This window comes from Culex quinquefasciatus, chromosome 3 (assembly GCF_015732765.1).
Source record: "Culex quinquefasciatus strain JHB chromosome 3, VPISU_Cqui_1.0_pri_paternal, whole genome shotgun sequence".
NCBI classification, from domain to species: domain Eukaryota; kingdom Metazoa; phylum Arthropoda; class Insecta; order Diptera; family Culicidae; genus Culex; species Culex quinquefasciatus.
Genome location: NC_051863.1, coordinates 105,725,313 through 105,750,882, shown reverse-complemented (window position 1 = coordinate 105,750,882; position 25,570 = coordinate 105,725,313). Strand labels below are relative to the sequence as shown.

General features: G+C 38.7%; 1 protein-coding gene across 1 annotated transcript in view; it reads right to left on the bottom strand.

The window, feature by feature from the left end:
• Positions 1-25,570, bottom strand: part of LOC6030859 — a 142,544-nt gene that overhangs the window by 22,532 nt on the left and 94,442 nt on the right. Inside the window, 2 exon segments of the mRNA XM_038264496.1 lie at positions 4,609-4,860; positions 13,383-13,493. Of these exon segments, the coding sequence (XP_038120424.1) occupies positions 4,609-4,860; positions 13,383-13,493 (363 nt within the window).

Here is a 25,570-nt window from a genome sequence, read left to right as displayed (position 1 = left end):
TCTCTCTCTCATTTTATGATCAGCGACTCATTAGTCGGAAATTGTCTATCAATTTTACGATTAAATTTATTGGCTACTTGCGGGGCCTGCCGTATAGAACACGAGCTCAGCTTGTCCAATAAAATAACGTCTCCATTAGAGAATCTGACGAAGAGAACTCGCGGTTGAAAGGCGCGAAAACTTGTGTAAACCCCTAGCCGGTTCCGACGGCGAGACAATTGGCCACCTTCTTGCCCGCGATTAGGTCCATTTCAGCATCATCATTCGTCATTACTAGAGGCTGGTGGTTTTTCACGATTTCACGGAAGCCGCGCGTAATCCGTGAAATTTGGTCGTCACAAACTTGACCTTACATAATGTACATAAAGTACATCAAGTTTTTTTTATTGAATTTTATTTAAAATATTTATTTTATTGTTAATTTTCTGGAATAATTGATACCAAATGCTACAAAAGAACTACTATGAATAGAATTTTGCCTTTTAATAGAAACCATGAAATAATTACAATTCAGGATGTGTTTTGTTCTGGAGATTTTATTTTGGCAAATTATTCTGGTACAGTCCAGACTAAATTATCCGAAGTGTATTTTTTCCGAGGTCATTAAACGGAGATAGCTAAACCGTTAACTGAGCTGATGAAAATGACCCCTGTATCTTGAACTACTGCTCATTTTTTGCAGTAAATTTTCTGTACACATTTATCCTAAAATTTAACATTTTTGCGTTTGTTTCAAATATTTTTTAGAGTACCGTGAATTTGCCGTGAAATTTCAATGCTTTAAAATTGGTATTCCGCGGACTAGTCATTACACGCTAATGGTGGTGGATTTTTATCCCCAGCTCAATCCAGCCAGCCAGAATGAGTAAGTGAGTGAGTAAAGTGCCACTATCGTCAGCTATTTTCGTGTCCATCATTTTCTCAGACCTTGGGGGCCAGTCGCGTAACATCCAAAGAAAGGGGGGCTTTTCGCGGCGCGCGCGTGAATAATAGTCGCGAGTCAACAGTCGATTGAGGAGATAAAATGGATCATACAGCAGCCAGCCAGCCAGCTAGTCAACAGACCTTTTGAACAGTCATTCAACTGAGCAATAACAATCAGCTCTTTCTGTCTGTGGTCTAGACTTGGATCTTGGTGGAATGGGTGATGCTTTATGGGAGGCCGGCCAGACACCGTGGAGTAATTGTGAATGGCCAGGGTACGGACACTAATGTTTGACATACACGGCTGTTTGCGTCGTGTGAGCTGGTGTTTATGACCCATCTCTGGCACTTCCGTCTTCCCGCGTCTCGTCACCGAGTGTGTCTTTTGCGGTTGAACAAATGATGGCCGGTGGCGCTTCGTGGCTTTTCTGGAGGGTCCAATTTTGTTATAAAGGCTTCACACATAAATAGTTTGCAAGTGATAGCTATGAGATTGCTTTTTTACCACATGAATGAGATTTTTTTGAATGAAATTTAGATGTAGTGTGAGTGGCGACTGTAAAGTGTTGGTACTCGAAAAAAGCCCGATTTTTTTTGTTTTACTTTGAGCATGAGAGCATGAGTTGCTGAACAGAACCGTAATATCCTTTCAGCACTACTGATCTTAGGCCTCGACGATCTAATGGTGCTTCTCTTATCAAACGCGTGTATGAATACGCTGAAAAGATAAAACACTATGATAACTATAACTAGACCATTTGCGAATAGGTCATTGGCCACCACCGGTTCCCGCCATGTCAGTTTGTAGATCTTTTTTATAGTTACAAAAAATATATTATAGAGGAAATGCAATAGGGTAATTCTCTACCAACTCAAACGAAATCGGGAAAAGTTGCCCCGATCCCTCTTCGATTTATGTGAAACTTTGTCCTAAAGGGTAACTTTTGTCCCTGATCACGAATCCGAGGTCCGTTTTATGATATCTCGTGACGGAGGGCGGTACGACCCCTTCCATTTTTGAACATGCGAAAAAAGAGGTGTTTTTCAATAATTTTCAGCCTGTAAGGGTGATGAGCGGTAATTGATTGGAGGAGGTTATTGCGTAAAAAGAGGTTTTGGGTGTCTCACTACACATAACCTTCGGACGCCTAGAAATGATCAGAAACTTGCAACAGAGACCACAAAAGACCCGGGGACATAGTTTCAAAACTTTTTTTTTGTGAAATCGCGATAACTCGTGATGTTTATAAGCAATCCCCTTATGTTTACATATCAAAACTTTTGTAGTTATCTGTTCTACAACCTTGTACAACATTGTTACACTCTAAAAAATAGCCCTGCAAAGTTAGGAAAAACACGAAATTTAAAAATGAAAAATTTTGTTCTAAATGAAAAAATGACCCTTCCGGTTCAATATAGATTTGAAATAGTAGTTTATGCAACAAGTTGCAAAAAGAGGATTTTTCAGCACGAGTCGTACATTTATCCAACGAGGTTCACCGAGTTGGATAAATACGAAGAGTGCTGAAAAAATCAAGTTTTGCAACGAGTTCCATACAACATTTTTTGCAATTTCAAAAAACACACACTGAGTGAAATTTTATGTCAAATTGTCATGCATTTTATCAATAAATCGTTTAAATCAAAAAAATGTTGAAAAGTGTTACTTTTCGAAACAAGTGCTGAAAAGTTCAACTTTTCAGCACCCATTTGAGTGCTGAAAAGTAGAACTTTTCAGCATTTATTTTGAAAAGTGTTGCTATTCGATTCTGTTATTTTTGGTACAGAAAAGTAGGCTATTTCGTCGTACAAGAATGACAGGAAAAGTAAGTAGTTTCACGAAGGAATTGCTAAAAGTACATTAAATTTTTCTTAAAATTATATGTTCAAAATTTTTAATAGTTGAATAACGAAAAATGGAAGAGTTTCAAGGACAAAAGTTAACCCTTAGGGCAAAGTTTCGCGCAAATCGAAGAGGGGTCGGGGCAATGGAGCACTTCCATTTGAGCAGTTTTTGCTTTTTTCTACAATGTAGGTATTTCTTATGAAACGAACTGTCAAAAACTGCTCGACTGCGGGTGCTCCATTGTTGTGTGAGTTGGCGGAGAGTTACCCAATAAATATTTTCTAAAAGCTGAGGAAATTTCCAACGATGTTCTGTTTTGACTTTCTTCTTTTTTGTCCCTCTGATTCTGAGTCACAAGTCAAATAAATTTTTCCTTCTTTAAAGAAGGGAAAATTCTACTTTAAAGAGGAAATTTCACTTTTGTCAGTAGTTATCACAAGTCAAAGAACTTTTCCCAATACTACTTTTAAGGGAAAATTTCAACTTTTGTCAACATTTATCAAAAATCAAGAGTGTTTTCCTAGGGGCAGGACAACTTGGTCGATAGACTAATAATAGCTTATAATAGTTCGTTGATTGATTTATATTTCGTCAATACTTTAACGCAACCTTACCTGAGTTTGTGGATCCTTGAACCTTTGTCAGATAGAAATGTCAAATTGAACATAAACAGTTGTTTTCCCTTCTTTAAAGAAGAACAAATTTTATTTCGTCAGCAATTATCACGAAAAGGCGAAATCTTAACACTTACAAAACTGATCACTTTTTGAAATAAATAGTACATTACGTAATAAATAAACATTGCTGGGGAATGAGTTTCTAGGGAATAGACCATTCTGGGGAATGGATCATTCTGAGGAATGGAATTCTAGGGAATGGGATTCCGGGGAATGGGATTCCGGGGAATGGGATAGAACCACCAAGAGATTTAAATTTGCTCTAAAGACTTCCACCGAAAAAAATCTAAAAAATCGAAAAAATGAGGGTTTAAGGGTTAAGAGCCGGTGAAATTGATTTCGTAATTTAATCTTAAATATGGTGACGCTCCAGGGGGAGGGATGGGGCGGAATTGAGCAAGTATAGGTAATCCATCGAATGAGGAAGTAAAATGTCGGTCCAGGCCCGTTAAGTCATTCCAGGTGTAGGAGTCGTCTCCATGCCATAAGTACAAACAACACACCAAACCAAGCCTACTCCGGTGGAATCGCTGGCGGCGGTTGGACTCGCAATCCAAAGGTCGTCAGTTCAAACACTGGGGTGGAAGGTTCCTTGGAGTAAAAAGAGGTTTGGGTGCTCTCCCCATTCAAGCCTTCGGACTCCTAGGTTCGAGCAGAAACTTGCAATAGAGACCACAAAAGACCCGGGGGTCGTTAATGTGGATGGTTTGATTTTTTTTTGAGGTAAAGTGTGACAAAAGGGGAAGGAATGTTACTGTTGACCTAACGTATTATTAGCCCAATGTAAATTTTTATTTACAACGGTTAAAAAACACGAATAAAAACCATTTCTGATCACTTTTTTTCTTTTTAATAAAAAAAAAAAAAATTGACAAGACAACATTTTTTCGATGGATGAACTATAATCCCCTTGGAACGAGCTGTCAAGAAGGGCCGAGAAGAATTTTTTTGAAAATTGATTTAAAAATCCATTTTAAATCCTTTGCGGTCGTACAAAGGGTCATTGTACTTAGAAACATAAGCTTTATCGTTGTGAACAAAAATATCAGCAATATAAGTTTTATTTTAGGACCCAATTTCACCCAAGAGTAACCAAGTTTTAGAGATAGACCGTTCCTCCGTAAATCTAACATTATTTGAGGAACATTATTTTGTACTCACCCAACGTCCGCGTGCGGCCATCCTTGAGCACCAGCCGGGGTGTCATGTCGCGGCACATGAGATGCACCAGCACCAGCCGGCCCTGCATCCGTTGGCGCAGGTCCGGCTCGCCCAGCCACTGCAGGTAGATGCGGCCCTCGTCGCGGAACAACCGAAACGGAACGTCCGTGTCGATCGGATTCCGCAGCTCGGCCCAGCCGGCGTGGGTCAGGTACTGCGAGCCGGAAACGGCACACATGGGCATTTTTACACCTGCGGAGAAAAAAAAAAGTGAAAGATTGTAATGGATTGATATAACGAGAGGTTGGGGGACAGTCAATTAGAGAGGATAAAATCGAAATTCGTAAAGAAATCGAAATCGGGAGACGAACGTGAAAGTGGATTAATCGACTGATCCCGGGACCATGCTATCAACCAGATGACGATACTTCAATTAGTTGGTTCAGTAAAGACACAAGACTCAGACTTTCAACAAGATCATTCGCCCGATTTTTGGTCGTCATAATTTGGCAAGGTTTAGTATGGAGCGCTTTCTCCCGTGATTCGCAACCAATCCTTGATCTTATGGTGATCTTTTCCCGTTCTCCTTGAATCCTGTTTGGGTTGGGAGCTGTTTTTTTGTTTTTCTGTTGTGATAAAATCGAAATTTTATTGCTCTGATTTTCGACAGTGGGTACTTTTATGACCTTGCCTTGCTGATCTGGTTTTTTTAATGATTGTTGACTTAAGTGGTCTTTTTTTAACGTTTTGAACACAGTCCCAACATTAAGTTATTCGCAGAAAAAATTAATAACGAGCAGGGCAAATGTTCAAAGTTTTTCGAGACTAATTGATCCCTTTCATTTGGAAATACCCATTATCAAATTCCGTATCTCTGCACCTCTTCAGAATTCTTTCCAATAAAAAAAGCTTGCTCTCCCTATTGTTCACCTTCAAAACTAAACTAGGTCAATTACAAATTCCACCTAAATTGAGCCCGATGGACAATCGAATTATTGGGCCCTCCTCTTTTATGGTAGGTTGGCTAATTTTGATCGGAACAAAACATAACTGGCCTGCTCTGATGGGCGCGCGTTCAGTTCGATTGGTTTTTTCTTGATGTCCAATAGCCTGTCCCATTTTGAGGTCATGTCGAGGAATTTCAGGTGCTCACTTCTTAAATGATAGATTATGATGTTAGGAACAATGTTTTCTTAGACAAGAAAAAATAATAAAATACTTTCTCGCACCCCCTAGTCGATTTACTGAAAAAAGTCACTTTTTTGAACAAATTTTCTAAAATCGCTTGGAATCAATACAAAAACTATTTCGATCAGGTGTGTATTATCTTCAAACGATAGGTTTTTGTCCATAGATTAAGATGCACTATCAATATTGGACCAAAATTTAAGTTTTTGGACTCTCCCAGGCGGATTTGTGTCGAAAAAATCGCATTTTTTCGAAACTTTTTTCAGAAATGTTCATTTAATTTAGGGTAGCCTATTTTTCCCAGTGAAACCAATACATGCAGCTTGTAGGAAATTTCATGGCGAACATTTTTCCTTCTGAGAAAATGCAATTTCGACACTCCAGAGCCGAGATATTTGAGTTTTAGTGAGGAAAAAAGTGACAATTTTCAAAATTTCTCAGAATTCAGAAGCAAGGCCTACTAATTACACGATGTAGCAAGCATATGTAATGGTCAGGGTATGCTTTTTTATAGTAATTTTGGCCGCTGAATCCGAATCTGAAATCAAATTTCGTGTAAACAGTGATGTTTTGGAGCTACACCCTTTTGGAATGTTATTTGCGTGTTTAAGAGGCAGTTTTTGTAAATATTGATCGGTTTGTTTTAGAGGTCGTATCAAGGTGCTCCGATTTGGATGAAACTTTCAGCGTTTGTTTGTCTGTACATGAGATGAAGTCATGCCAAATATGAGCCCTCTACGACAAAGGGAAGTGGGGAAAAAATATAAAAAATCTTAAAATTAAATTGCTCGCATTTTAGTAAAACTTCATCAATTCCCACTCTCTTAGATGCATTCGAAAGGTCTTTTGAAGCACTTCAAAATGGGCCATAGACATCCAGGATTGGTTTAACTTTTTCTCATAGCTTTTGCAAATTACTGTTAAAATGGTTTTTTTTTTAAACCTCAATATCTTTTTGCAACAGCCTCCAACACCCATACTATTTTAGTTCAAAAGATAGGTAATTTCATGGACTATAAGCCTACGGTAATAACTTTTTGGCCAATCACAGTTTTTCTCATAGTTTTTCGATTTTTCTATAACAAACATTTTACAACGTTAGTTATTGTCCTGTAGGCATCCATAGCGGCACTTTTAAGTCTTAATTTTGTCATATTCGAAATCCTTGGAAAATTCAAACTTCAATGCCCGTTTTACCCCACTTCCCTTTGTCGTCGAGGTCTCATATTTCGCATGAGTACATCTCATGTATAGACAAACAAACGCTGAATGTTTCATCCAAATCGGAGCACCTCGATACGACCTCTAGAATAAACCGAGTAATATTTACAAAAACTGCCTCTTAAACACGCAAATAACATTCCAAAAGGGTGTAGCTCCAAAACATCACTGTTTACACGAAATTTGATTTCAGATTCGGATTCAGCGGCCAAAATTACTATAAAAAAGCATACCCTGACCATTGAGACATATGCTTGCTACATCGTGTAATTAGTAGGCCTTGCTTCTGAATTCTGAGAAATTTTGAAAATTGTCACTTTTTTCCTCACTAAAACTCAAATATCTCGGCTCTGGAGAGTCGAAATTGCATTTTCTCAGAGGGAAAAATGTTTGCCATGAAATTTCCTACAAGCTGCATGTATTGGTTTCACTGGGAAAAATAGGCTACCCTAAATTAAATGAACATTTCTGAAAAAAGTTTCGAAAAAATGCGATTTTTTCGACACAAATCCGCATGGGAGAGTCCAAAAACTTAAATTTTGGTCCAATATTGATAGTGCATCTTAATCTATGGACAAAAACCTATCGTTTGAAGATAATACACACCTGATCGAAACAGTTTTTGTATTGATTCCAAGCGATTTTAGAAAATTTGTTCAAAAAAGTGACTTTTTTCAGTAAATCGACTAAGGGGTGCGAGAAAGTATTTTATTATTTTTTCTTGTCTAAGAAAACATTGTTCCTAACATCATAATCTATCATTTAAGAAGTGAGCACCTAAAATTCCTCGACATGACCTCAAAATGGGACAGGCTAATGTCCAATTGTCTGGATTTTTATGACCATAAACGGGTTGGGAGCGCGTAAATGATACAGAAAAAAAGAGTTGATACAGAAAAAAAGAGTCACGTTTTCTGGGTGAAAAAGACACATGCTTGCTGGCAGCTTGAGACGATTTTTTTGTTTGAATAGGGTGAATAAACAAAAAAGATACCAAACTGGATCGTAAATTAGAAGCAACAGTTTGGAACGTGGCTCAAGCACATTCGGAATTTCTCCTCTCCAATTTGTTGACACAGCTGATGTTGGAATTTGCCTAACAGAAACAATAAGGTAAATCACACCTGTTTGTTGGTCAACAATGACATGATTTTGCACCTTGCTTCGAGCACGTACTCATCACCAGTGGAGATTTGCTTCTTTGGAGGCTATTCTGACGTGTTTTAGCATAAAGTTGTTAGTTAACTTATTGTCGCAAAGAAGATGTTTGCTTGGATTTGGTTACAATTTCCGAAAGGTCATATCCGTCTGTTTTACAATAACTGCGGTAATTTTTCAATGCATGTTTCAATGCAATTCTGCTTGGTTTTTAACAATTTGCGTTTTAATATAATAGACTAAAACGGCTATTTTGTAAAGTCAACCTCTAGAATAAAAGAAAAATCTATCAACATCAAATTCACAACAAAACGATCATCTTATGAGACTCAGAGGAATTCCATACTTTACAGTCCCGCAGGTGTGTGGTTGTTGGTACAAGCTCCCAAGAGGCCACCACCGGTCAGAGAGATCAGTTTCCGACATAAATTGGAGTCAAGTGTGATCGCCGGGGCCGGGTACCGTTTAGCTACATATATGGTGTTCCGAAGAACAGACCACCACACTGCCTAGCATATGGCACTAGACCACACTAATGATAATGGGTCGTGAGATCTATGAGCTTGTGGCCACGAGGATTTCTCGAGTTTCCATATTGGTGGACGCTGGTCAAAAGTGCAGCAGGCCTGAAGACATTTGTCCGTGCGGACTTCCAACGCCACCGATTCTTGCATGCCGTAAAGTCATTACAAAACTGTAGCAACATTCAGCGGCGGCTCATTACGGGGGAAATGAATGGAGTTGCACTCCTTAAGCGGTGTTCTCTCGGTTTACATGCGAGTTTGTGGGCAGTGATTGCATACAAGATTTTCTGTGTGGTATATGAGGATGCAATTGTTCTAATTTATTGAAACATTTGCTAGGATTGCACGGAGTCGATAAGCATAAACGTAGTTTGGAATTCGATCTGCAAATTCTTCTGCTAACCGGAGCTCACGGAGAGATTGGTCAAGGGAAATTCAGCAATCGATTTGTAACATGACTAATAATTTGGAAAAATCAGCTTCCATGCTGTCATGCTATCTTGTCGCACGTGCTTTTTTTAGTCAAAATGCCATTTTATGCAGCTTACCTTTTGACCTTTGCAGATGTCATTTTTAATATGATAGAAGTTTCAATCTTGTCGTGCCATCTTGACACAATCTGAGAATTGATGTAAGTGCGAAAACTGGACAAAGGGATCTCAGGGCAGAACGCGTTTGCCACACCTACATGCCCAACTATTGTAAACATTTGTAACTATAATTCGGGTCTTCGGCAACCAAATTCAACCAATCTAAGGAACAATGTACAAAATAGTCGACCAAACAAAGCGTATTTGTTATTGTTAACATTGTGTACCTCTTTTGATATTCAAGGTCAAAGATTAAAACGCGTAAAAAGCGACGTGTGGCAAGATAGAATCGACAGCGTCAAAATGCAACAAATTTCACAAAACAATTTTCAATTAGCCTCATTTGCACCCTAAAATTATCCGGTCAAACAAATCGTGCTGCTGCAAACAACGCGCCGCGATGACAGCCTACTTGATTGCCCCAGCAGTCATGGCTGTCATGCTTGATTCTTTCGACGACCGGCTGTGAAGTGAAGAACTCCTCTTCAAGACCGCTCGCTTGATCACTCCCTCTCGCAAGACGGGGGCGACTAATAAAATAATAACACTGCCACAGGTGGAGCCCGGGCTATAATGCTATAATGAAAAATAATAATATTGATAATAATGGTGATCATGCAATGCGGCCGGTCGCGCGCGCTTCGGCCAAGTTTTCAAGTGGCGGGAGAGAGGGGCTCCTCCATCTGATGGATGTGGCTCCGAGGGCTCATCCGTTCTTCACGTTCAATCCACGGAATCTCCAAGCCTCGCCCCGATGGGATGATGACGGGTTGCTTTGTCGTGTGTAATTTTATGGTTTTTCAAGTATTGACGTGTGCCTTCTAATCATAGCAGACTTTGGCGTGTCGAATAATTGAGACAAAAAAGATGTCGAGCGTCGGGCTCGGAACCGGCTCCAAAGTGTTGGCCACGGTAAACGTTTCCTGGAAAAGTGTATGTTTCGTGAATTTTAGCCTACATGAATGTTTCAATAGATGTCTAAACGCTAATTGAATCATGACAGCTTCATAAACATGGCTGTCGTAAATGTCGATTCAGCAGAATCAAGACATAAACATTGCTGTGACGATGAATGGGTTGCTTCGATTCCCCCCCTCTAATCGTGTCACGTGGCGCGATGCATCTTTCTTGAAGCAGAATTTCAGTGGGCGTGTAAAATAAAATATCGACAAGAGGTTCAATAAAATTCAGCGATAAAATTGATGGGCGTTGATCATCATCTGATACCCGCCGCAAGATTTATTTATTCTTTCTTGATTTTCCGCTAAGCTGCTTCCGTATCAGCAATAATTCAATTAAGTTTTTTCAACGCCCATCGACGTCCCGGTTGAACTTTGCATGCTACATAACAGTAAAGTAAACACTTTTGTCCACGAACCTGTACGCGTACAATGCCGATAATGTTGTTGAGCAGGTCATTAAGCCACTTCTAGGCTCAGTGCCACAGTTCAAAAGGCTTAATAGTGGTGCTGAAGTTGCGCATGGCTTAGCACAACAGGTACACGGGGTACAGAGCCAGGTTAAGTGTTTACATTTCGCTAAAGTGCAATCACCTTCGGTGCAGTGCAGAGCTCATCTGTATTTGTCAAAAGGGGTAAATCCATGCAAAATTAATGTCGGTGTTTGGAGAGAAAAATAACGTTTGCAGAAATGTGTGTGTATGTTTTTACGGGAACAAGATTGTGGAAGCAACATCTGTAAGGTTGAAAATGGATGTAGCGTTATCATACTATTGGTAGAATACGTTTTTTTGAACTCAACAAGTTGGTTGAAAATTGGAAAATTGAAAAAAGCAACACAGTCCACTAAAACCGCCACCCAGCAATAGAATTCACTGACAATGTACCTCGAATCATGTAAGGGATGAGGGGGTAGAATGCATTATGGAACAAAAAATATCATAAATTAAACCATTTCCCCCTAAGTTTTGAATCACATCTCTTCATTTGCAGTGTCACTTAAGTCGTGCCCCAGTCAAGTTTGTGACTATTGATGTGGATAGTCTCTTTAGATGCATAAATTACCTTAGCAGCGAGTGTGTGTGTGTTTTAAGGATGATCAAAAATAAAGTTTATCTTTTATACAATTGAAAAATTCATAGATTTTGTTAACCAAGAGCATTTATAAGATGTAGGGTTGAACAGCATTGTGCACTTCGAAGATAAATGTTTAGTAAGTTGTATTTTTAGTGAGATTTCTTGGACATGAAATATCCAAAATGACTTAATAAATAATAAAAAAATGACATCGAATTACAGAATTACAATCCTAATTATATCCTTAGTACATTTTCATTTCTAACACAAATATTTTTATTTTATTCTCAATTGAGGACTAAACAGGAAATTCATTTTACCGTGGTCAACTAAACTAAACGACATGCTGAACCGCAAACCGAAATTCGCTTAGTTTACTGGAATTCACTTGATTTTTTTTAAAGATCGGAATATTAAAATTATCTGCACGGGTAGAAATCAAATTATGATATTGTGTACTTCAGCCCTGTAACAATACATGGTTCATTCAATTGAGTAAACTTTTGGATTTGACCGATATGGACAAAATTTAAAGAGAACGTTCATCTATAAATAGTTGACAGAAATTCCAAGTTTGGTGCCGATTGGACCATCCTTTTTTCTTTGGCACCGCCCTCTTTTTTGACGATTTTCTAAATCACTTTTTATTCTTTTACTCATAACATTCTTTCTATTAGGCCATTTAACCCCATCGAGAATAAAAACTCTGAATTTCCTTTGCAAAACTGCCATGTACCAACGCATTGAATTGCAAACCCCTGAAAGTTGGCCTGGAGCGCAAGCGTATTTTTGTATAGGCAATTCAGAGTTTTTATTTTTGAAGGACTGTTTTTCGGCAATGGTTTGGTTTAGTTTGAGATATGCATTGATTCTTATGTAAAATTGTCTGAAAAACACGATTGTGAACAAACAAAAGAAAATGAAATTATGGAATGGGTGAAAATCACGTTTAAACCATAAACGGCAAAGAAACAGTAGGCTTTTGAGGGTTGATATTTTATTTTTAATTAATTCCGTGGACAATTTCTAATCGATGAAAGTCGAGTCCAAATTGGTGAAGTGACTTTGGATGACCCGTTAGGGTGGAATCTAGTGATATGGGAAGTTTGAAAATGATAAAAATCCAATCAGCAACACATTTGTTGGGTCCTTTTTAAGGGTCTCAAAAACTCCCCAAAACTTCGTAGCGATTGGTTAAGCCCACAATTGGCGCAAAGCAAATGAAATTTGTATGGAAATTACTATGGGGAAACTTGCTATTTCACATATTTGAACTTACAAAATTCATGTTTTATTATTTTATGAAACTAACACCATAGAGGTCACATGAACTTTAGCCCGGGATGTCCTAAACAACTTTCTCGAAGACAGTTGTTTGGGACCCTAACAGGGACTCAAAAAATGTGTTGCTGAAAAAATCAGTTTTCGATTCTACCCTAACCCATATGCGAGTAAAGTTGAATCAACTTAAGAAGATAAATGTGGCTTACTAGAAAGTTCAGCTTAACTCATTTCAAAATTTTAATTTGAGGACAAGTTTCCAGCAGAACTAAAACCTTGCTTTTGGAGTTTTTCAATGTTGTTATTGTTATTGTTTAGTTTAAGAACACCCCCAGTATGAGACTCCAGTATTTAGCCGCGGCCCCCAACTTAAAAGAAATACTCTCATAAACACCTGTCACCACGCGGTTCCCGGACTATGCTGTCACTGCAGCACTGTGGTCAAGAGATGGAGAGTCAAAGATCAGACCGCCCGGTTGAACTTTTCTGCATCGTTCGTTCCTCCTCGGAAGCCTCGCTGGTCACATGCACTTGAGAACTACTCACAGAAATTTGCAAACATTTTGCTCTCTTCAGCCCTTCTTGGTCAAATGCAGTTGCCACCGTGCATCACAGTAGGCCATGTGGTCATCCCTGTCCACGGTGGTGGCCTACCGTGTGTTGTGCACGGTGTATAATTGTTTGGCGGTAAATTACACTTAAGTGCTACTCCATCGAACAAAGAGAAAAGTGCCACTTGGTCAAATCGAACGTTTTGTTTGGCAAACGCCACTTACCGGGAAAGCCGATTTCCTTGCTCGGGTAGACGATCTGGCCACGGTGGGGCAGGAACACGAACGGAATCTTCTCCGAGGTGGACCCACTGACGAACGGTGCCAGGGTGCATTCTGCAATGGGAGAAAGAAAACGAAACGGAAATGATGGTGAGAATTTGTGGGATAAAAACAAGTTGGCTAGAATAAAACTACTTTCCCCATGGTATTATAGCTTCGCCTAGTAAAAACAATTCAGTTTGATGATTTAATTTGCAATCTGATGCAGTTTTTGCCGCTGCTGAAACGGTAATGAAATTTATCGCCCGGGCTACTGTTCTTGTTGAAAAGCAGGCATAAAAAATCCGGATCGCCTCTCCCCTTGTCAGCACGGTTCGGCTAATGAGCAATTTCTAGATCATCTGGAACAGCACCCGTATTTGCTTCGCACCAGCAGCCCTGTCCAGCAGCTTACGATCGCCACTAATTTTCTCAACGCTCTCTGCGGTTAAATTAATCCAACGTTCACGGACCATGCTTCCTTCGATCGCACCGGACCAAAACAGAGCAGCACAGGTTCACGCGGTCGGTCGGGTAAGGTCCCAAAGTCCGAATCAGAAGAGGGAAAATGCTCAAAACAATCTCGAGTTCTTCGCAGCATCCCACCACCCCATAGGGAGGAGGCAACGCCTGCTTTGTTGTCCAATTCGCTCCCACTGTGAGTGGTGAGTTTGGCAAGTTCAACAGCAGATCAGGTGCCAAAGCCCACTTTGATGGTGTTTGGATTGGGTAGTTTTTCACACGTTTATTAAAGCGTTTATTACGAAAAACACACCGCGATAGAATGCTATGGACGGGGATAGTGTTTTCGGACTCTCGTCAGAAAGGTAGTTTCCTGTCCCGCCGTCACAATAGATGTTTTGCAGAAATTTCATGATTGTAGGTACGTGAGAGTGCTGATTTGTTTGGACGCGAAAGGCTCTTGATCTAGACAGATTGGGTCACGATTGATGAACGGAGTTGCGTTTAGCAAAGGTGTTTATGTTGTTAACGTTGAGATGAGTTTTAATTATTATTATTATTATTATTATTATCCGATTTACAACGTTAAAACATGAAACAGTTGTGAATTTTCCGATCTTTCCGAAAAAAATATTTTCAAAAATTTTAAATCAAGACTAACATATAAAATGGGCATAATATTGAATGTTTGGCCCGTTTGAAATGTTAGTCTTGATTTAAAATTTTTGAAAATATTTTTTTCGGAAAGATCGGAAAATTTCACAACTGTTTCATGTTTTAACATTGTAAATCGGACCTATAGTTGCTGAGATATCGCCATTAGAAAATGGTGGGTTGTTTGGGTGAGACTTAGAAAACATGAATTTTCCTGTTTTTTAACGTTTGCATGCCAATATCTCAGCAACTATGGGTCGTATCAACACAGTTCAATAAAGCAAAATATAGAGAATTTTCTCAGCTTTTCAAAAATATTTTTTTCAAAGGTGGGCAAACATGGGCACTAATTTAAAAAAATGAAAAACTGCGACTATTTTCAAAAAAGTTACCTAAAAATGGTTATAACTTGAAAACGGTGCAGTTTATCAAAAATTCACTAAAGTTCTTATTGATTGCAAATTCGATTTTTGCGACCAATATTTCGATTTTTTGAAAAAAACTGTATTGATTCAAAAAATCATAACTCGGTCAAAGGTTTTTTGCCCATTCTGGAAATTGCTGAAAAGTTGGCATGTTATGTCCTCTAAAACATATTAAAAAAAAATAAAATAAAAATAAAAATAGTGTTTTTTTGCAAATCAAGTTTTAGTGACAAAAAGTTAAATTAAAAATCACCAAAAAATTTTTTACCGTGTATCATTTTTTTTCAGTGTAGTCCATATCCATACCTACAACTTTGCCGAAGACACCAAATCGATCAAAAAATTCCTTCAAAAGATACAGATTTTTGAATTTTCACATATCATTTTTGTATGGACAGCTGCCAAATTTGTATGGAAAATTATATGGACAAACTAATGATGCAAAATGGCTTCTTTGGGCATACCGAAGGCACCGAAAAAGTTTCAGCCGGATTAAAAAATACAAAAATTAAAATTAAAGAAAAAAGACCGATTCCGTAGAGAACTGCTCTACTTTCTCTTTTCCTCGTTCTCGCAGATTCGCCGAAGATTCTTTTGTTTTCTCAGAAAACCGCCATGAAAGAACGCGGGATTGGGAACTGGTCTCGGATGATGTTCTGTTAAACTGCGTTGACAAATTTTGTTTTGTGGTGGCAATTCTTTTTGCTGAGAATTTCACGATGGATTGAAGGGTAGTGAAAATTTGGAGATGAGATGACATGCGCATGATAATTGTTGTTGCTGAGAATTAAAAGTTTGATATTCTTACAACCCAGATGATTTGGGTGATTTTAATGTTTAATATTCTACTTTTTGGAGTACCTTGATTTAATTCAATTCAATTAACTATTAACTATTTCATATTAAACTTAGCTGCTTTTGCAAATTATATTTCATGGTTTATTTACCATAATTTTCATGTCGGCACCATTCAAAACTGTGAATACTTGGGACACAGAAGTTTGAGTTTTGTGAATAGATGATTTCGTAGCATTTATATCCGAAATTTATATATTTATTTGCTGAGAAGTTCCCCGAATTCCCAGGAAAATTGTTAAAAAAATCCGTTATTCTGGGATTTTTCATTCTTTACAAAATAAAATAGATTTGCGTAAACACAGTTCATGAACTAGGATTCAGATCTGATAATGATGTTTTCACACCTTTGCAGTATTTTTTTTGCCAGCAAAAATCATGTTAAAGTTTTCGGAACCATACCGGGAGAAACCGCGGCCCATCACGACTGGGGCGTAACCACCGATCACCCGGTGTGACCATGGGTGCTGCTACCGCACCGAATAGCATGCCAAAGTGGGTCACATTTGTTGTGCGCACTTTTCCTTGTGCGGCGCAGAGTCTGCTACTGCTGCAGTTTACATTTAATTTTCGGCCACAACAATGGAAACTATGTGGCTAACCCACCTCCACCATAGGCGATGACGTCGACTCAACGGCCGGCCGAGTGAAAGCTCACGAAATTGAATTGATCGTGTACTCTGTGAGGCTCGTATGTAAACATACCTCGAAAACGGTAACTCACATGTGGTGCGTGGATTTGATCTATTTTTGCTAGTTTTTTTTGTTGCTAGATTGCCGGATCTACGTTATGTACCGTACTTCGGTGGCCGGCGTCAACACTATTAACACAGATAAATTTGGTCAGGTACCGAGAGAGCATCGACGATCTGCCATCTATCGGCGTCATGATTTTACCAATAGCCAGGTTGATAAATCGATGTGCCATATGGTCCACAACACAACACTTTTTCATACTAACGATGCGCCACTCCACGCCAAAATAGAGTGAGCGAGAGCTCTGCCGCGGTCACCACGGGACGCGATCCGGGCCAACATTCCATTATTCTGTTTCCTTTTGCGGCCACGCCAGAGCCAGAGCTCAAAAACCATAAGGTGCTAGACGAAACAGAGAACTCTCCGCGAGGCCTAGCGGTATCTCAAAGCTGTATTCATTAAAGCGAAAAAATCATTTCTCCTCAGTTTCGCGACTTAAGCCTCTTCCTAAGCCCCTGTTGCTGCTGCAACACTTTCAACAACAAATTTCTCAGATCATAATAACAAAGCGCTCGAGCAATGTAAGCTCTTCACAACTGAGTCTCGGAGAGTCCGCGCGCCAGCAGGTGTGACGTCATTTACGGTTAAACTTTCTTCCCATGGCAATTGTTGTGATGACTCTCAACAAAAACATACTCCCAGCCTTGTTGTAGTTGTTGTTGCTCTGGAGCATAGCGCCAGGTGCTGAACGCTGGAGAACTTTATGGGGCATTATGCAATCAGACCTGCCTGCAGTTGAAGAACGTTTCCGGGGAGCGAGCGAACTTAACTGTGTCAGATTAGTTTCGCTAAATTTTACGAACGTGATGCATTTCCGCGGAAGAGACGATTGGGTCCTAAAATGAAGCCTAAATTGCTGATTTTATTGTTCAAAACGATAAAGTTCATTTTTCTGAGTACAGTAACCTTTGGTACGATCGCAAAGGATTTAAAATTGTTTTTTATATCAATTTTAGAACAAAAAAAAAAAAAAAAATCGTGGATCTTCTTGACAGAAAAGGTCCAGCTCGTTCCAAGGGGACCATAGTTGATCAATCGAAGATTTTTTGTCTTAGTAATCTATTTTTTGCATTAAAATAAATAAAATCAGAAATGGGTTTTAATCAAGTTTTTTTTTACCGTTGTACATAAAAATTTACAGATAACTTTAGGACTCTATTGTAGCTAAGACTGATTTTGATGTGATTTTTTTTGTAATCTACAGTTTTAAAGAAAACTTTGTTTAGAGTTTTATTTTTAAATTTAAGGTATTCCGGAGTTTCGTACAAATTTGCGATCAAAAAGTGGGTCGGGATTGATTTAGCTAGTGGTATAATAAGGATATTATCCCCAACATTGCCATGGCATCCCTGGATCATTACCAGCGATGGAATAATGATCATCTAAAGAAAATCTTTGGATGTTCATCAAGAGAAAAAATCCGAATGGAGCATGGCTCTCCTCTCTCGCGCACGAGAGATCGGTAAAAAGAATCTAAAAAAAATCATCATCTTGATTATTCGGCGGAACATCTTTTTCACTACTGCACTTGCAAGTGTAACGTCACACGTCGAAAAATGACCTGTCACATTTTGTAGATGGGCAATGTGTGTAAACAAAGTGAAAAAATATTATTGAGTGGTACTGACAAGGAAATTCACAGAAAATCATCGGCAGATTGATTTTCTTGGAGAATTTCGGGAGCGATTTTCTCTTGCGTGATTTGCCTCCTCTCTCTTTCGCGGGTGAAAAAGGTTCGCAAGCGAAATTGTTTTTTCGCGATTATTCCATCCCTGATCATCACTATACTAGATAGAGATACCCCAAACGTAAACAATCAATTTCTGCTTACGGTTGCAAAGAATGGTTTTATTTCAACGCTGCTGAGAAGTGGTTATTTTCAACTAGAGCACATCAGCAAGTAACAGTGCAATCTTCCTTTGAGTCACACAGAAAAAAATCCTGACCCTGTTAAGGCTGTAAAAGGCATCATTCCAGATCGGCCATTTGGCGGTCATGTTTGTGTTAGAAAAACATTCAAATCTTGATTCAGAATGATTCAATAAAAAAAATTGTGATGTTTGTAGAAGCATTTTATATATAGTGATTATTTTTCAGTAAAATTTACTATTTGTGGACCCTAATTTCAAAACCATCATTGACAGTCATTGCCCCAAAAGTGAAATACACCATCTACCACCTTAAGCTGCTCAGAGGAACACGACTGACAATAACCAATAGGGTGGGTACGTTTTTCAAAAAAAAAAAAAAAAAATCTCCGATCAAGTTTTAGTATGGTTCCCCTTGTAGTGCATGCCCATAGGGACTCTCATGCAAAATATCAGCTCATTTGGTTGTAAACTGGCTTCGCGCATCAGGGTTAAAGTTTACATGGAATTTACTATGGGAAATTGGAACTTTTTGTTCAAACGTTCCTACAGGTCCTAGAAAATCACGCGCCAACTTCTGGTATGGTCAGGCCTAAGGGGAATGGTCTGGAGAACACTTTTCCCGAAGAGAGCATACGGATTCGTTGTACCTAGAGCTGGCGCATCAGTGAACAATCCGATGTCTCCGGAATCAACGGTTTTCCCTGAAAAAGCATCACATTTTCCTTAGCATGCTATGAAAGCTTGATGCACACCGCGACGCCATATGTCAGGTGGCTGCCACGTGGTTGAAATATTAGTAATAAAACACAAATTTGCTATGCTAAGATTCTGAATTCGACTAAATAATATCTGGATTGCTCGAAATGTTCATTTTCTAGGTAAAAGAAGGTTTGCAATTGAATATTCCAGCTATTTCTCACCCACGTGGCAGCCATTCCACTCGGATATGATTGTCAATGGAGGTTCTGAATTCATAGTCCAGAAATAGTAAATTGAAATGAAAAACCAATCACTTTATGTGAAATACTTCTACAAACAACACAAAGAAACCCATTTTTGATTGATGTATTCATGAATCAAGATTTGAATGTTTTTCTAAAACAAACATGGCCGCCAACTGGCCGATCAGGCATGAGGCCTTTCAGAGCCTTAAAATCTTGCCTAATTGTCGGAGCTCTCCACCGCTACAGGCAACACTGTACGAATCTCTCTTTTTGAAATCAATTATTTTGTAATCATAGTTTTTAATGTTAAAAAATAATTGGTAGCAATTCTTTCAATAAAATGTTCAAATTAGTTTTAAACATCTATCGCTATATTAATTATATCAGAAATTTGGCATAAGTGAGTATTTTCGTCAAATTTCTCAGTTGTCTATTTTTCAACCAAGATGGCGGTCAATCACATTCAATCAGATCACGCGTTTAGTGCCATATTTATGCACTGCTAATTTGCCGCGTTAAAAGCTTTTTCAGGAGCTTGTCGTTTAAAGTAAGCTTTTTGCATGCCTAATAACATTTGTAAGCTCAAACACCCTTGGTTTTAAAGAAGCATGCGATAAAACCGTTTGACATGACATTGCCATTGGATTTTCAAGACTCTATTAAAACTTTCATAAAACCTTATTGAAAGCCATTTAGCTTTTATTATCATAAGGTTTTATGTCCGAGGCATAAAACCCTGTTAGAATCTATTAATTAGCTCTTGCTTTTTGGTTGCGATGAATGCCCATTTTTTTTAAATTTTGAACCCCCTCGTTCGTGTTCTTACAAAAATCACATCAATAAATCGGAAAATCAAGAAAATTGGAGGAAATCAAAAACATATGAAAGTTGCAGATATCTACAAAAAAGTCTAGAAATAATTTGATGTTCGTGTTTTTTCTTTTCACATAGTGATGGGATTATTTACTAACTAAAATCACTTCGAAAAGAAATGTCCAATTTAGCGAAATAACCAAAAATATGTTAAGGATTATCTCTATCTGCACTGAAAGGGTTAAATTTTTAAATCCCAACCTGTCACAACCAAAGCTCATTCGCTATTCGACATCATTATATTCATATTTGCTCACATAGATGTACAGATTCAAGTGTCAGCATAGCCTCCCACATGCTCCAGGAATGGAAGAAAGGTAGTAAAATGCCATATAAAGATATTCCGAGTTTACGCCATGGCAAATGTTCCACCCACTACCATAAGTAGCATTCGACAAGATTTGTCCACGTGCTCGCGCGCTCTCCCAAAAGAAATCTCGCGCAGTAGGCTTTGCATCCCCGCCGGGATGCAAACTGCTGTTGTGGCCTACTTTTCCAGAAGCTTCCCGCACGTGTGGGGGCCCTCACTCTATCGCGACCACATTTGCGTCAATCAATTAACCCGATACACTTTTATCGCACGTAGCATAATTATCTGCCCCATTAGCCTCGTCGTGCTGTCAATGTTGGCAAGGGGTCGAGATTTGCATACAGACAGCCCTTATGCTCAATCGGGCAAGCGGCTGAACAACGGGACAAGGTAATTCAATTTTGTGCCCCGTGAGCTTACTCCAGAACACGTTCCTCGTGGGCCGCTCGCCTGGCCTACTGCCATCGAGCATGTTCCGAAGTTGCTCGCGTTCCGCGGATTATTACATTTTCCCATTTTCCACATGATTATACATTCTAATGCAAACATAGGATGTGGAGGACGCCGAGGTCTCTCTGATGATGGGCATGGAAAAACGATCGTTTAAATAATGATCTCTCAGCGGGCGGCCCAGCAGTGCCAACGGTTTTTCCTTCGCGACAAGACGTGCCAGTTTTCATCCGGAAGAATCTGGGTCCTTGGACTGAGCATTCCTTACTACCCCTCCTCCACTTCTCGCATCTCCCTGGCACTTGATGACACTTATTTACGCCACCTGTGCCCGCCCAGCCGCGTTGTTATTAGCCATTATGCACATTTGTGGCGTTCGGAACCGCTTCGGAACTGGCCAAGATCAGCGACATGGACAAAGAGGACGGTGCGATTATTAGCGACACAAGTAGAGTACACCGTCTTCAAGAGGGACGCGCAAAAAGTGGCAACCAAATAAAATTGTCATTTTACACGCATCATTTTCCAATAAACATTTCCACCGTGGCGGGAACAAAAAACACAAAGTCGTGAACCGACCGGTCGATCTAGGTAAGCTTTGGTGTCTGCGACGATTTACAGCCCAATTGTTTGCTCTGACCAGTTGACTCTTTAGGCCTACTATGCAGTAGAGTGGTTCATCTTGTGTTGTTGAAAAATATTCAAAATTGGACTAAAACAAAATAAACAAATGTAATCATATCATTGAAAGAAGTAGTTACAATCCCCAATAATGCCTTTAGAAACGAAAACGAAAAAAACACGAAATACGCTGAATAACATTAACATTTGTGTGAACCACCCTAGCTAATGCGCGCGTACACTCATGTAGTCCGATCGGGCCCGATTATCCGCCCAGAAGTAGGCGGTGTGTTTGACTATCGTGCGAAATGTTAGCCAACGATTGCTTGTCAATGAGCCATAAAGATGGCTATTTAGTGCAAATAAAGCCTACACATTTACGGTTAGAGCCACCTCAGTGCGACTGCATTGTAGGAAGAGTTTAGCTGATGCATTTTAAATCGGAAAAAAATCATGTAAAAAAACATAAAAATAGGCTACACTTAAGACCATTTTTGCATAGTCATTGTTATTTTTTTCCTTTTTGGAAAGCATCTCATTACTATTCAAAATGAGATCCTGTTTAAACCTTTCATAAGCTTGTGAAACTGTGTACACGTATATGCCGAATCCTTTCTTAACTTTACAATGTCTGTTGACTCGAACAAAACATCCAATTTAAGAACAAATAAATCTGAGCAAATAAAATTCCCAAATCAAACAATCTAACACAATAAAATCCATTGGCAAAAACCCTCCTTTGTCTGCGTAACGCAAGCCTGACTACTTGGATTCATCGATAATCGAGAGCAGTGAAAAATTTGCTTCGCTTCCATAAAAGCCGATACCCGATCCAAGTAACCCAAACCAAGGAACCAATTTCCAGAGATCAACAAGGTGAGTCTGGACAATTGAATTAGAATAAGTGTGGTTTCGGAACTGGTTCACAGCGCAACACCTCATCCTTCTTCTCCTCCTCCTACTCCCTGGATCAGCCACGGTGGCCATTACAACTAAAGTTGGTCTTCGTAACGGAATCCAACTCTGGGGAAGACTGTTGGCATATCGGGGCTTACAACGCACGGTTGATCGGCCGCGGCGCACAAGGCGATAATTGAGATGGTTTTAGATTTGGCTTCACTTCAATGCTAATTTGAAGCTACTTAAGTGCAGTGTGCTTATAAAGCAGCGCTTCCATATCAGGCCTGGCCATTTATCACGTTCGAGCAATTGAACAATAAAGGAAGCAAAGTGTTGCGAGCGCGAGATACGATTTAAGCTTGGGCAGGAGCTCGACTCAAGTGTTGAGGATTCAAAAGTGCTACATATTTGCATAAATCCGTAAAAAGTTGACCGCAGCAAACAGTTGGGTAAATTTATGTTGATCTAGATCTTGAGCAAAACAATTTGTACTTGTTAGCTCATTGTTATAGTTTGAGAGTTTCAAGTTCTTGAAGTGGTGCTTTGATGTGTGGTTAATTTTACGAAGGAGACCAACACAGTTAACAGATTAAGCACTGAGAAAAAAAAAACTCAGATTGAGAGTAAAAAGATACTTTTTTCGCAACGACTGTCAAATTTCAGTTTTCTTCATATTTGGCTGTTCAGTCCGTCAAATAAAATTAAGAGGCAGTATTTGTAGATTCTGCTCGGTTTGTTCTAGAGGTCGTATCGAGTTGCTCCGAAACTTTCAGCGTTTGTTTATCTATGCATGAGATGAACTCATGCCAAATAAGAGCCCTCTACGACAAAGGGAAGTGGGGTAAAACGGGCATTGAAATTTGAGGTCCAAAACACATGAAAATTCTTAAAATTGCTCGCATTTCCGTAAAACTTCATCAATTCCAACTCTCTTAGATGCATTCGAAAGCCCTTCAAAATGTGCTATAGACATCCAGGATTGGTTTGACTTTTTCTCATAGCTTTTGCAAATTACTGTTAAAAATTGATTTTTTTAAAACCTTAATAACTTTTGGCAACAGCCTCCAACACCCAAGGTCAAAAGTTAGGGAATTTCATGGACTATAAGCCTACGGTATTAACTTTTTGGCCAATCGCAGTTTTTCTCATAGTTTTTCGATTTTTCTAGAACAAATATTTTACATCGTTAGTTTTTGCTCTGTAGGCCTCCATAGCGGCACTTTTTGGTCTCAATTTTGACATATTCGGAATCCTCAGAAAATTTTACATTAGATTGAGGTGTTGGAATTTTGAATTTGATTGGAAAAAATGCCATTTAGAATTAATTAAAATATTATTTAGAATTTTGTCGGATTAGGGGTAAACAAGTTTTCGCCTACTTGATACAGCATTTGACGTATTGATCATAGGGTAAATAAGATCTATTTCTTTTTCAATAATGTTTTATTTAATTATTTTTAAATCAAAATTACAACTCCAATACTTCTAACTTACGTGAAATTGACCGAGGATTCCGAATATGACAAAATTGAGACCAAAAGTGCCGTCTTCTTGGCCTACAGGGCAAAACTAACGTTGTAAAATGTTTGTTCTAGAAAAATCGAAAAACTATGAGAAAAACTGCAATTGGCCAAAAGTTAATACCGTAGGCTTATAGTCCATGAAATTCCTAACTTTGACTTATGGGAGTATGGGTGTTGGAGGCTGTTGCCAAAAGTTATTAAGGTTTTAAAAAAATCAATTTTTAACAGTAATTTGCAAAAGCTATGAGAAAAAGTCAAACCAATCCTGGATGTCTATAGCACATTTTGAAGGGCTTTCGAATGCATCTAAGAGAGTTGGAATTGATGAAGTTTTACGGAAATGCGAGCAATTTTAAGAATTTTCATGTGTTTTGGACCTCAAACTTCAATGCCCGTTTTACCCCACTTCCCTTTGTCGTAGAGGGCTCATATTTGGCATGAGTTCATCTCATGCATAGACAAACAAACGCTGAAAATTTCATCCAAATCGGTGCACCTCGATACGACCTGTTTCACATCGGTGAAAAACTCGCTCTTAACGGTTGTTAATTTTATTCGATGGACTGAACAGCCAAATAATAAGTAAAAAGGTACAATGAACGGACTTAGAACATCAGATTAAATCTCAAATAAGTTTTGGCATAAAAAAATACAAAAAGTTTCTATTTTTGAAACAGCTATTTTTCAAATGCATGTGTCGTAAAAAATGAATCAGCACTAGGATGCCCAGAATATGGGACTTTTTTTTTCAAAACCTCGCTCCACAAGCCGAATATTGTTCCTTGAGTTATTTTAGGACTCCGGGCCAAATATGAGCAAAATTGGTCAACATTTACCTATTGATAATCGGAGGTGAAGTTTGTATGGAAAAAATCGAAATGTATGAAAAACCTAATTTCCTTAGGGTTTGGTCACGGTGCGCTACTTCCATCCAAATATTCCCTTAAAGTGAGATGACGAGTGAAGAAATTTTTGTTACATTTTTGTAAAACATATCAAAGCTGTAAAACATGATTCTAAAAAGTTATCAACGATTTAAAAATGCATCAATTTTTTCACTGATTTCAGGCTCAACCAATTTCGCTCAAAATTGGCACAGTTACTTAAAAAAACCCAAAAAGGTACTGGTGGTTATGTTACACATGACAAATATGACAAGGAACTTTGCACAAAGCTTTTTACATGTTTTCCTTTATTTGTTTTTATTTTCTTGCTTTTATCATCAAATTCGGATTCTGCGGTTTAGTCCCAAAAAATCAACAAAAATCAAATTATCCACTTATACCACCCCCAGGTCTTCTATGGTATTGCAAGTTTCTGCAAGAATAGTCCCATTTTAGTAAAATTTGAATGGCCTTGAAAATTACCGAATGTGTTTTCTCAATGTTTTATCACCGCCGTATTGTCCGCCATGTTGGTTTATAAAATTTCTTAACCACTTTAGTGTATTTTATTGGTCATGCCAATGTCATACTTTAGCTCGACAATGCAAAATCAGACAATTATTT